This window comes from Schistocerca americana, chromosome 2 (assembly GCF_021461395.2).
Source record: "Schistocerca americana isolate TAMUIC-IGC-003095 chromosome 2, iqSchAmer2.1, whole genome shotgun sequence".
NCBI lineage: Eukaryota > Metazoa > Arthropoda > Insecta > Orthoptera > Acrididae > Schistocerca > Schistocerca americana.
In genome coordinates this window covers 1,014,707,649-1,014,721,963 of record NC_060120.1, presented here as the reverse complement: position 1 = coordinate 1,014,721,963, position 14,315 = coordinate 1,014,707,649, and the positions used below count along the sequence as shown (strand labels likewise).

Here is a 14,315-nt window from a genome sequence, read left to right as displayed (position 1 = left end):
CTTCCCTTTTTGGGTATTGGTGTGACTTGAGCAATTTTCCAGTCTTTAGGTACGTATCTTTGTGTGAGCCAGTGGTTGTATATAATTGCTAAATATGGAGCTATTTTATCAGCATACTCTTAGAGGAACCTGACTGGTATACAATCTGGAGCGGAGGCCTTGCCTTTATTAAGTGATTTAAGCTGCATTGTTACAAAAAAATGGCTCTGAGCACTATGCGACTTCACTTCTGAGGTCATCAGTCGCCTAGAACTTAGAACTAATTAAACTTAACTAACCTAAGGACATAACACACATCCATGCCCGAGGCAGCATTCGAACCTGCAACCGTAGCCGTCGCGCGGTTCCGGTCTGTAGCGCCTAGAACCGCACGTGATTGTTACACCGAGGATATCTATTTCTATGTTTGTCATATCGGCAGTTGTTCTTGATTGGAATTCAGGAATATTTAGTTCGTCTTCTTTGGTGAAGGAGTTTCGGAAAACCGTGTTTGATAACTGTGCTTTAGTGGCACTGTCATCAGTGACTTCACCGTTGTTATCGCGCAGTGGAGATATTGATTGTGTCTTGCCACTGGTGTGCTTCTTGTATGACCTGAATCTATTTTGGTTTTCTGCCATATTTCGAGACAGAATTTCGCTGTGGAAATCATTAAAAGCATCTCGCAGGTGCGATCATGTCCACACTCCCACAGTCGAAGGACTGTATCGCTATTTGAAACGAGTAAGCAGTTGCTGTGATTGCGTTGAACAGGCCGTCAGCGGCTGGACGTAGACTATTTGAAGCCCTGAGGTGCGCTCGGCGATTGCAGACGGCCCGGCGGGTGGGCGGTGCGCACGGCCCACGGCCGCTATATACGGCGGAGCGGCCAGGTGACCGGCGACCCAGCGCTTCGCCGCCATGAAGCTGCTCCTGGCCGTGGCCGCGCTCTGCGCATGCGTGGTAGCAGTCCCCGTCCCAGAAGACAAGGGTAAGTCACGGGCCACGTGGGTGGCCTGCCTGTAGGCGCAGCAACAGCAACCATGTCGTCATCGCGGGTCACATTGCAACGTAAAAAGTACTAACTTTTACCCAAATCTCGAAATAATCGATGCGTTATGAGGACCATTAGGCATATAATTTTCGCTCGAGTTAACAGGTCAATGACATCGTGTTCAATATCTCCATGTTTACGATATTTTTCGGTGACCAAGGCTTCCTCATTAGCCCTCGTAATGGTGTCTGGGGTCTTTTTAGACACTGTGGCTCGTTTAGCTACAAAGTAACAGTTTTAATGTGGATGCAGACTTCTTTACCTCCAGATACGATTTCCATGGACTTTTGATTATACTCGTAAAATTTATCATTCTTTTACATAATTCAGGTGGACGTAGACTTCTCATCCTCCAGATATGATTTTTATGGACATTTTATTATACTCGTAAAATTTATGGCACCATCACAGCTCATAGTTTAACTTGAAATTTTTGCAACGTGGTCAGAAAATACCCCAGATATACAATATCCGATTTTCAATGTTATATTTCAACTTTATTACGAAAATCAAAAGTTGGCAACAATGCATCTTCTAAATCGACATTTATATGTCGATTGTTGCAAGCAATTTGTGGAAAATATATACTTGTGCAATGTTAAGACAAATTCGCAGTTAGGAATTGTGTTTGATACACGTTTTGAAATAGGCTATAGTCTCGAGTTGGCTTCAGCAGATTATAACAATGAATCAGTTTCTGTAAATGAGGATGAGAGTGATGGTGTTGTAGATATGACAGAGAGAGATATCTACAGATCAGAGACGAATGTGATATGAGTTAACGTGAAGAAGATGATAATGGTATTCGGGAAACTAGTGCACCATCTCTTTTATCTAGAAGTGGACATATAACATATGACTGAGTATCACCCGATGGGCGCAAGCAGGTTTCAAGAAACGCAAAAAGTGAAATTTCACATATTCTACGTCACCGTAGACCAATATTACAGACGTGGGAAGACTGTCTCAGAGGTTTTATCACCAGTCACATGCAGAATGTGATACTAATGCCTATCAATAATCGTGCAGATGACAGTAAAATTCTATACACGTATATTGAACGCTGGACTGAACTTCACTCTACAGAACTCCAGGCATTCTTTGGTCTATTAATAAAGGCTGGCTTATATAAGGTAAGTGGGAAACCTTGGAGTGAATTTTGGTCAGATGAGTATGGCTTACCTATTTTTCGAGCCACTATGAGATTTTCAAGTTTAATTAATTACAGTATTTAACGTCATATGTGGTAAATGAATATTTTGTGTTAAAATAATTTTTGGAAATAAAAAGCTAAACAATATATATGTTTTGATTTTACAAACACAGCTAGTAGATAATTACAACTTATGCATAACTTAATTGTAGGAAGAAACTATGGAGTTGTAATTTCAATATTGTACACGGGTGTTTCAATAACTCATTATTATTTTTGTGAAAATATTTTGCGTTTTATCGACATAAATATAATACGTTTTCCAGAGACACTACCATGCGAGGCTTATGTAACATAAACTTACCACAGGTAGAACCATAAGTACGCTGATGCTGTCAAGCAAGTCGAATTCATAAATATTTAGGAAAGCATGAATGAACTTTTCTTGTAATTTATGTTAATGCTGGACATGACCTCTGAGTAGCACTGTAGTGAACTAAAACAAAAATTTTATGAGAAACATTCATAAAATCAAAGACAGATAAGACTGTTTATGTCATTCCAACAAACGGTGGAGTGAAATAAGATTCAACATTCTGTTATGATTTAGTTATTTCTCCAGTTACTAAGAATTTCATTGTTACAGTATTGATACCGTTTGTGGTGAGCCCAGTGATGACGTAGGGGCTACTACCGGTCATTTCTAGTGTATTGTATACCTTCTTTTTTTAATTTTCCGCTGTTGTGTGGAAAAGATAGTTCTGTGTGCCCTGCGTGTCGATGGAAATGAGTTATGAGGTGTTTGAAACGCAACAGCGGTGAGGTGCAACAGGAATCAGGAATGTAGCTTCGACACAGTATTTGTAAAGTCCTATAGTGCAGGAGGAATCACGGACACAAAACATAACCGAATTTGTGCCTGGGAAGTGTAATGTAGCCAAACACGCGATGGACGTAGACAGCGTCTACAGGAACAGAGATTAGAGGATTTGTATCAAGTGTGACAGCAATATCGTAAAACGATCGATTTTGAAATAATTGATGCTTATCTCTTCTTTGCGTGGATGTTTCTGTCGAAACTGAAAATTAAGCTATTCATTTACCCTTATATTGTCCACCCTACAATTTGTAGGATTTTCCGCAGGCAGAGAAAGGGCACACAAAGATGGATTTTCGTAAAGCATGCGCAGATAGAAGTAATTAGAGAACAGGGATTAGATCGGTGTCCTGTGAGACCAACCCCGCTCTCATGTGTTCCAGCAGGGAAAGAGGAAACGAAAGGTTTAGCGTGTTATTTATTCTTCTAGCCTAGACTGCTGCGTTCCATTACGCATTGCGTAAGCAGTGAAACTAGTGAAAACTGAGTTAGTATACACTCAGGTAACATCTAAACAGTATACTATCCACTTAGATGTTCGACTGGTAAAGACATAAGAATAGGGGTGGGGGAGGGGGAGTGGATCAGGACGAATCCTATGGGAGTTTCCTCTGTTGAACGGGGCAATGATCGATGTATACTCAACCATCTTCGAAATCAGAACACAGGATTCTGAGTGGCTGACAGGCTTTCAGGTCGAACAAACGCTGCAAGTTTGTAGTAATGTAGGTTACTTAGCTCCTTTGTTGAAGCAATTTCAACACCAGCTCGTTAAATTTATTCTCTTCTTTTTTGTGAACAATCAAGTCATTTAATGACCAAATGATTACAAGAAATCAGTTATTGATTGTTGAGATGTACGGTGATAAGAAAATTATTTAATTCTATCCATGTGTAAAGGTTATAAGTGCAGATATTTCTAATGATGACTAAGGACGGTGTACTGATCTACATTACATCATTGCGGCATTTTCAGTTTTAAGTAGTACACTCGCTGTTGGTTAATACGTCTGAGTATATGTGGCAAGAGCAAGCCGTTAATGATTATTTTCCGCTGGGCAACAGATCAGGTGTTGAGGTGCAGACACCTGGACACAAAACCATTAGTCCATACTGACAGGCGCTGTTGACTCTGCGGCCCAGGTACGGCCATGCAGAGAACAACAAGTCGTAACGTTTGTGAATTGCTTGTGGGAAGACTGTTCGACGCAGAGAAAAAACAACCAACAGGCTAATATGTGTACATATTAAGGTGCTGATACCACATATAAAAAGTATCTATACTTTTGCTCATTAACATCCTGTTACAGCCTGAGTATGTGTGTGTGTGTTTAAATTGGTCTTGATTAATTTTGTGAGGATGCCATTCGCAATTTATTTCTCTGCAGGTTTTTCTGAGTGCCATGTTTGCCTATGTTTGCTGGAGTGAGTTCACTTGAGTATTCCACTGTTGCAGCCGATGCAGTGTTCCTGAAGAGACAGCTGCTGGTTCTGAAGCTGCTCAAACACATCGGCCAGCCCGTGGCAGACCCCGACCTCGTCAGCATCAAGGACTCCTATGTACCGCTCGACAACCTCGAGAAGTACTCGGTAAGTTCCGACGAATGATGAGGTGCTCTGTGAATATGCCTGAGAGAAATAGACGGACAACTTTGTAGACAAGAGGCAACTCAAGTTAGTTTACCGACGACTGACAGAGATCTCACGACAAATGTCTCTTAAGTACAGTTGCTACTATTCACCATCCACTAAAAGCTCCTGTTTCCATACAAACCGATATTGCATTGACACTCTGTGTTTGGTGGGACAGGATACAAGTTCGATTCACAAAGACTTTTTCTAGAGGGGTGTGTGTGCTTAGGGAGGGGGGGGGGTGCAGTTTTCCTCTCCTCCGCCTCTCTGGTTCCGCTCTTGTTTATACTGATTAAGTGCAGATGTAGAGCTCAGCATGTCTAATTTTTTCCGTTCCTCAGTTGACGGTTTTCATATCATTTGCAGCTGCAAATTAACAGATGTATAACAGCGAAGATGTAATCAATGCAAATGTTGGGATGAACACCAAAATGCTTCACTATGCGTCATCCTATTAGAATTGTCGTGATCTGGTCTCCCTACGACCTTGAGCTGGATCACCTAACGTGCTACATAGAGACCTACACGTTCTAGGTGCAATTTGAAATTTTTACATTCGCAGAGCAGTTCTATGTGTGAAATCAGTGTTCAGTTGTAGAGGAATTTATATGAGCGCGTGGGACTTTAGCTGCTGTCAACTTGCTGCACAGAAAAAGGCTAAACGAAACATTCTTCCTGTTATTACTAAAATTTGGCTGTTACGCTTTTGCCTCCTAAGCGGCGCACAGTAGCAGAGCAGAAAAATTTTATCACCACAGGATTGTAATCTGCTGAACTCTGTTATTCTGTATCGAACATCAGATTATAAAAATATGTTTCTGTTTTGCCTGTTTGATTTTTAACTGTCGTTTGAAACAACTGGTAATCGCCAATTTTCATTTTCGCATTATGCTGACATATCTTAGTTGGATTCCTTACTCGTACTGTCTACAGGGAGAAACAGGAATCAGGAACGTAGCCTAGATACAATATTTGTAGAGTAGTAAGGTGCCAGAGGAATCATGGACTCAAACACGCGATGGACGTAGACAGAGAACGTTAACACTAGCCGAGAATTGAGGACTGATTCAAGCATTCGATGCAAATTATGACGCAATTGTTTTCACAAAGAATTGAAGTTGTACATTCAAACTGCAATAATTACATTTCACTTCGGCGGAATTTCAGATTGGGTGCCGAAATGTGAATTATGAAAGTAAAGTACGTCAATGTTAATATGCTATACAAGGATCTGAATGAAACATAGGTAGAAATTTCTGGAAAAGGGAGTCACATACATCGCATTTCCATTTCTGGCTTCGAAGTTTGCTCAGTGTTACAGAGAGGAAAATACTGTATGCTAACGTCTGAATATATATATGAACTAAAACGGACAACATTCCGTCGTACTTAACAGGCTTGAATCAGCAATGTTTACCTCAGGATGCTGCGGACCAGTAAGTAGGATGATGGAATTCTCCGCATAGTACATTTCATTGCTATCAGTGTGGACATATTTCATCTCTCTGCTGAGTCAGTCCATTTCTCCATCTAATATCTTTTATGTGAACTGTTGATAGCCCCCAAGAATTTGTTTCCTCAAAGGTTGAGGCAAAATTCAAAGTTAAATTTCTGCCGTTATAGAAAAGAATGTATTTTGAGATCTCAATCTTGAGGATTAATGTTCAGTTCGCTTTACCTTACCAATATCTGATAGCTATTCGTACTGCTTAATGCGCGGCGAGCTGGCTGGCGAGACTTGGAAGTGAGCGAGACCGGTATCGAATACATGCGGCCGAGTAGCGATTGTTGGCCTGATACATGATTAAGCTTGAGGTTAGTTTTTCAACGGCTTTACGGTCAGGCTAATTCTTTGCTATTCCTTAATGTCTGCCTCGGAAAATACGACGCACAACCAGTTAACATACAATAATACACCCCCCCCCCCCCACACACACACAAATGGTTCAAATTGCTCTGAGCACTACGGGACTTATCTTCTGAGGTCATCAGTCCCCTAGAACTTAGAACTACTTAAACCTAACTAAACTAAGGACGTCAGACACATCCATGCCCGAGGCAGGATTCGAATCTGCGACCGTAGCGGTCGCGCGGTTCCAGACTGAATCGTCTAGAACAGCTCGGCCCCTCCGGCCGGCGCACACATACACACACACACACACACACACACACACACACACACACACACACACACACACGGATTGCGCACACAAGTACGTTCTTTTAGGTTCGCTGACGCCTGTGGTGACAGGAAAGGCAATCGGCAACACCGTGCTCTACGCTCGCTCGCGGTGGTCGCCTCCGGCCTACAGAGTCTTTCGACCCTTGGGGTCACAGTACACAGCTAACTGCAGCTGATGATGGGTATTTGTCAGCCCAAAACCGATCGTAAATTTTAAAAATAGAGGCCTTATAATTGAAGCTGTGATTTCCGTTTCTATTACCATGCAGAGTTGCGGATGTTTCACCAAATGGATTATTTGCACAAATAAATTCGTCAAATTCTGAAGAAACTGGATCCCATAACACTGGATAAGTGTTAACAAAGAGGCAGAGACAGAGATATGGTGTCGGTGTTCTTTCCTTGATTATTTGTTGATTATATTTCGAAGTGGTGTCTGAGTGTTAACTTCAAAACAGCGGATCAGAGTACATGGAGGGTTTAACATTCCAGCATAAAAGCCACTAGGTAATGCTGAAAACATGCTGCTTCTTGCAGTGTCAGGTTATAGTAGCTAATTCCTTCTGTAGGGGTCAACTGTGCTTTTGTGTTTAAGCCACGGCTTACACCGGTTGGGTCCCAGAAGATGTTACGTATTCATACAACGCGCTTTCTGCACTGTACCGAGGGACTGTATAACTGGCCCTTAGCACTATAGAGATCTGGCAATAATTTGCTGTCAAAATTTCATTTACATGGATGTACCGAAAAGATAATATGTAATCTTTTTACCTGTTATTGCCGTTAGTCGTTTATTTCCACTCTGGTAGAATCTGCGAATTTTCACTCTACAGTGGAGTGTGCACTGATACGAAACTTCCTGGCAGGTTAAAACTGTGTGCCGGACCGAGACTCGAACTCGGGACCTTCGCCTTTCACGGGCAAGTGCTCTACCAACAGAGCTTCCCAAGCACGACTCACGCCCCGTCCTCGCAGCTTCAATTCCGCCAGTACCTGGTCTCCTACCTTCCAAACTTCACAGAAGCTCTCCTGCGAACACTTGCCCGCGAAAGGTAAAGGTCCCGAGTTCGAGTCTCGGTCCGGCACACAGTTTTAATCTGCCAGGAAGTTTCAGTTATAACCTTGTATGTGGTTTATTGGATGTACCAAACAGGAATTGGCATTCACCCGTTCGGGTTTATTCAGCTCACCTCATATGGACTCGTCCTCTATTTTGTCTGTGGGAAAGTTTTTTATTTCTGGATGCGACGGGGAATCCCCCTGGCGGAGACGGCACGTACAGTACGCACGCATGCAAAAATCAACTTTTGGTTCGTTCAGAAATCAACTTAGAATGTGTTCAAAAATGTTCGGAAACCGACAGGGATGCTCTTCAAAATTATGTGAATAATCGATAGACCAAAGCGTGCTGGATGCTAGGTGCGTTGTGAAACAACGTCTTTTCTTCAAGAACATGAATTTTTTTTATTTCTGGATGCGACGGGGAATCCTCCTGGCGGAGACGCCACGTAAAGTACGCACGCATGCAAAAATCAACTTATGGTTCGTTCAGAAATCAACTTAGAATGTGTTCAAAAATGGTTCGGAAACCGACAGGGATGCTCTTCAAAATTATGTGAATAATCGATAGACCAAAGTGTGCTGGATGCTATGTGCGTTGTGAAACAACATCTTTTCTTCAAGCTCATGAATTTGGCGCCCTCTGAAATTGCCGCCCGGGGTAGATACCCCGGTTTGCCCCCACTGCCGCCCCTAGATCCGGGCCTCGTTTCTGCACAAGAGTCGCTCCGCAGTCACCTCAGTGAGCAGTGTGGCAGCGTTGTGGGTGTGTGGAGAGGTGCACTGGGCGCTGAGACGTCGGCCGTGTGTGCCCGCAGGACCCGGAGGCGGTGCGGCGGTGCTGCAGCTACGTGTCGACCGGGCGGTCGCTGGCGAGGAACGCGGTGTTCAGCCTGTTCGACGAGCGCCACCGCGAGGAGATGGTGGCGGTGTTCGAGGCGCTGTACGCGGCGCGCGACTTCGACGCGCTGCTGGGCACGGCGGTGTACCTGCGCGACCGCCTCAACCCGCGCCTCTTCCTGTACGCGCTCAGCGTGGCGCTGCTCCACCGGCGAGACTGCCGCGGCCTCACGCTGCCCCCCGCCTACGAGATCACGCCGCACATGTTCCTCACCACCGACGTCGTGCGCCGGGCCTACCAGGCCAGGATGCGGCTCGTGAGTACACAAGTCTCTTAATATCTTTTAAGAGGGGTGGCACATCAAACGGACCGACTTGGAGCAGGAGTGGCACCACAGGACATTTCAATTTCCACTTGCTGTTGTTGTTGTTGTGGTCTTCAGCTCTGAGACTGGTTTGATGCAGCTCTCCATGTTACTCTATCCTGTGCAAGCTTCTTCATCTCCCAGTACGCACTGCAGCCTACATCCTTCCACTGTCTGTGATGTTGTTGTGGTATTCAGTCCTGAGACTGGTTTGATGCAGCTCTACATGCTACCCTATCCTGTGCAAGCTTCTTCATCTCCCAGTACCTACTGCAACCTACATCCTTCTGAATCTGCTTAATGTATTCATCTCTTGGTCTGCCTCTACGATTTTTACCCTCCACACTGCCCTCCAACGCTAAATTTGTGACCCTTTGATGCCTCAGAACATGTCCGATCAACCGGTCCCTTCTTTTTGTCAAGTTGTGCCACTAACTACTCCTCTCCCAAATTCTATCCAATACCTCCGCATTAGACATGTGATCTACCCATCTAATCTTCAGCATTCTTCTGTAGCACCACATTTCGAAAGCTTCTATTCTCTTCTTGTTCAAACTATTTATCGCCCGTGTCTGACTTCCATACATGGCTACACTCCATACAAATACTTTCAGAAACGACTTCCTGACACTTAAATCTATACTCGATGTTAACAAATTTCTCTTCTTCAGAAACGCTTTCCTTGCCATTGCCAGTCTACATTTTATATACTCTCTACTTCGACCATCATCAGTTATTTTGCTCCCCAAATAGCAAAACTCCTTTACTACTTTAGGTGTCTCATTTCCTAATCTAAATTCCTCAGCATCACCCGACTTAATTCGGCTACATTCCATTATCTTCGTTTTGATTTTGTTGATGATCCACTGTCTATACTTGTACACTGTCTATACTTGTACAGCCCGCATCTCGTGGTCGTGCGGTAGCGTTCTCGCTTCCCACGACCGGGTTCCCGGGTTCGATTCCCGGCGGGGTCAGTGATTTTCTCTGCCTCGTTATGGCTGGTTGTTGTATGCTGTTCTTAGGTTAGTTAGGTTTAAGTAATTCTAAGTTCTAGGGGACTGATGACCATAGATGTTAAGTCCCATAGTGCTCAGAGCCATTTGAACCATTTTTTTAAATTTATAAAACTTTGTCAGCGTGACCAGGAAGGATTCAGAATTCACACTAATAGCAGTGGAAGTTGTAAAACATAACGAAATAATGTTTTTTACATGTGAAATTTTTTTTTACGTGTGAAATTTTGTCATTTTTTTCCACTTACTAATGGCAGCATTTGTTGCTATGGGTACACTTTTCTTCATAAGTAAGAGAGATTCTTCGATGAATTTTGCACAGCATACAAACCATACTTAAAGGCGTATGGAACTCTAGAATTTTCCAAATCTATTAAAAACTGTGCTAAAAATTGAGGTAATTAACTACAAAATTTGTGTTTCTTCTAAACATGAAGTTTAAAATACAACAGCTCATTCGTTTTTCCACAAATTAAATAAATTCTAGAGTTTCATACACCTGTAAGTATGGTATGTATGCTGTGCAAAATTCATCTACATCTACATCCATACTCCGCAAGCCACCTGAGATGTGTGGCGGAGGGTACTTTGAGTACAGTACGCACACATTCAACAATCAACTTATGATTCGTTCAGAAATCAACTTAGAATGTGTTCGAAAATGCCTCTTCAAAATTATGTGAATAATCGATAGACCAAACTAATTTATGAAGAAAAATGTACCTATAGCAACAAGTGCAGCCATTAGTAAGTGAAAAAAATGATGAAATTTCGCACGTAAAAAAAAATTATTTTGTTATGTTTTCGAACTTACACTGCAATGAGTGTGAATCCTGAATCCTTCCTGGTCATGCTGACAAAGTTTTATGAATTTATTTGTAAAAGTATAGACACTAGAAATTAAAATGTCCTGCTCCAAGTCGACCCGTTTGACGTCCTACCCCCCCATAAGTATGTTCCCAAATCCTCCTCCTGAGACCATAAGGCAGGCCAGTTGGGAGCTCATATGGTCTTTGTTTGCAGCGTCACACGTACTTTATTTCATTTCAGGAAAAGCGAAGAGTAAGACACGGTTATAGAAAGAAACAACAACTTTATCTTCACCAGCCACTAACTATTTATTTCCACAACGTGTTTCGGAGATTTCAACCTCCATTATCATAGACGTGATATTTATCAACGTAAATCCACCTGATGGTGGAGCTTTAATCATACGATACGAACTGTGCAAATAAATAGATAGTCACGTGTAACAGAAAGCATGTTGTTTCATTCCATGCCAGTTATAGCGACGAAATACATTACCAAAAATGTTCGCATTTGTATATACTTCCACAAAAAAAATGGGACATTTAAAAATTAAGGTCGTTCACATTAGGGCGCATGATGTTAATAGCATCTCGTGTGGACCGATAGTTTCTTTCTCCTCGTCCCATTTTACGGTATTTACTGCCACTTAGTTTTCCTACCTTCCTCTCTCTCCCAGACTTTCTTTCTCCATTCATTTTATGTTTCTTCATGTTTCCTCGTAGTATTACAAGATTAATGGCTTGCCAATGTTCACTTCGCCTTTCCTTCGTATGTCCTTAACAATGGTTTTGCACTGCCATACTGACCCATAGGCTTATCGTAGAAGATACCGTAGAAGGGAGACTGAAGAAACGCTAATCAATATTTTTAGAATCAAAGAAAGGTTTTGACTATGTTGACTGAACCACACGTTCTGTTTTGTGTCCAGGTGAAATTAGCTTCGTCCGGCTACCACTGTGGCCGTACTCTGCGAAACGCCTCATCAAACTATAAGACAAGAAATACAGGGTTGTTCAAGAAGAAGCACTAGATTTCAAGCATTTATTGGTACCAAACTACAAAAGATAGAAACTCTTTCCATGAATGTTGGAATTGCGTTTTTATCCTTTGTAGTATGGAAACAATATACGTCTGAAATCTGTCCCCTATTTTTGACAAGCCCAGTATTAGTTTATTTTATTACGTAAATGAATGAAGGATTTATTTAAGTTCTTTGCCACAGGTTTGCTGGATAATTTACAACTGTCAGTGATTACGAAAGCATTACTAAGTTACAAACTCTTCTCATGCAGTACAACGTTCGACATTTACAACTTCACAATGCGTTTAACTACTTGTTGGCCCTACACTACGATGGAGACTGCTATATCTGAGGTTACTAACTGGTGTGAGATCTTCATCCTCTAAACTATGTTGATTTCAGCATGAGAGCCCTGCTATTCTCAGAGGGGAGAAGTGGTGTTCAGGAGAGCCTCTCATATGTCCAAATGTCTTTGCGGATTGCAGCGAGCCGTCACAAAATCTGTGGTATAGATAAGTGTTACCGACTTTCGTATGGCACAGCGATCTTTGGACGACACCATACTTTGTCTTTGAAACTCTCAAGAGAGCTGCGATAAAATACAGATATCGAAAGATTATTTACAACTTGTACAGCGCAACAAGACGAGATATTCCGAGCTCTCTAATATCCAGAACCTTTGAAACACTGAATACCACAACGGAATTTTAAGATAAGTGTTATTGTTGTAACACCGACGAAGCAGCACATGGGTATTAATGTCAGCACCAAGGCCTGTTCTGTCTGACATGTCACTCATAAACTGCTGCCGAGAAGAATGTGAAGAAAAACAGAAGCAAAAGAGAACAGTTACCAGATGCTGAACAATTTCAAGTACAAAATGTACAGAAGGAAACAGCATTCTTCTGGACAGAAAAGAAAGAATGAGGAAAAATACAGGCTATCATCGTGGTACTACTTGACTTACAGAAAGTGCTCGAAGAAGAATTAGCAACAGAGTAACAGACATGCTGTGGAGAATGGTGAAGAAGGGAATAGGCAGAAGGCGAATGTTTAACATGTACATATATGAAGAATTACTTTTAAAAACTGGAGTACAAGAAAAACTTGTTCACAAGTGTTGGGCATTTGGGAACGTTACGCTTTGATGTAACCCACAGAAAATGTAAAACGAGAAGATATATTAAAGTTAGACTTTGAAGACGACATAACATTCCTGAAAACAGAGAAGACTTAGAAGAAGTGTTAAATGTGGCGGACACCACTCATAGCCCAAGAATTATCACTAACTACACATAAAACAAAAGGAAAACCGATGAGGAGTTGTACGATGTAGAATAACGACCTCCGTAATATCAGAATGTCAAAGACGCATTCGTACAAGTGGGAGAAATGAAAAAAAGCTCACCTCTCAAGGAAGAATGGTTACATATGCTGCAGAAATCCAAACGATAACTGGAAGAAAACGCCCTTCAATAACACTAACAATTAATTGGATAACGCAGCTTTTGTAATGGTGTGTGTGTGGTGCACAATGTGAATGATGGATCCTGAGAAAAACAGAGACGAACTGGAAGCACTCGAAATATTTTACAACTGTTGGATAGAGATCCACAAGATTTCGAGGTACTAGATCGAATGTAAGAGGACAGAAATGTGTGGTTAAGCGTCACCATGAGAACCTGTCAAGCCTCTGGCTCAAATGGCTCTGAGCACTATGGGACTTAACTTCTGAGGCCATCAGTCTCCTAGAACTTGGAACTACTTAAACCTAACTAACCTAAGTACATCACACACATCCATGCTCGAGGCAGGATTCGAACCTGCGACCGTAGCGGTCGCTCGGTTCCAGACTGAAGCGCCTAGAACCGTACGGCCACACCGCTCGGCCACTCCGGCCGGCCCAAGCCTCTGGAAACACATTCTGGAGTAGAGAGACAAATCATATTTTGTCTTCTCCTATATTACTTACGCTTAGTCCTGGAATGGTCCCTTAAAAAAATCCGAGGCCGCCCCCTTCGCCCTGGCCTGCAACACTCAGCTGCTCGTCTACCTTTATCATCTCGCTGAGGACGACACGTCCTAACCTACTGTTGCTTGAAAGATCGGATATAACTTGCTAAGATAACCATAACTAATATTCGAATATGACAACTGTATTGTCAATTTAGGAGGGCAAGTCAGAAATTAAAGGGGGCTGTTGTTCAATGTTCTTTGCCCAACTTTCCACAGGTTTTTGATTTCGGAGGCCAGAAAGTTGTTTGGTTGCATCTGTAACCAGTTTTGCACCTCATCAATGACCCCTTCTTACCCTGAATCCTTGCTTC

The 14,315-nt window shown here is 42.4% G+C and overlaps 1 protein-coding gene across 1 annotated transcript in view; it reads left to right on the top strand.

Annotated features, from left to right (window-relative positions):
- The first annotated feature begins 897 nt into the window (after positions 1-897).
- Positions 898-14,315, top strand: part of LOC124596217 (hemocyanin-like) — a 51,945-nt gene continuing 38,527 nt past the window's right edge. Inside the window, exons 1-3 of the mRNA XM_047135271.1 lie at positions 898-970; positions 4,520-4,653; positions 8,755-9,093. Coding sequence (XP_046991227.1) covers positions 901-970; positions 4,520-4,653; positions 8,755-9,093 — 543 coding nt within the window. The 5' untranslated portion in view covers positions 898-900. The remainder of the gene's footprint in view (positions 971-4,519; positions 4,654-8,754; positions 9,094-14,315) is intronic.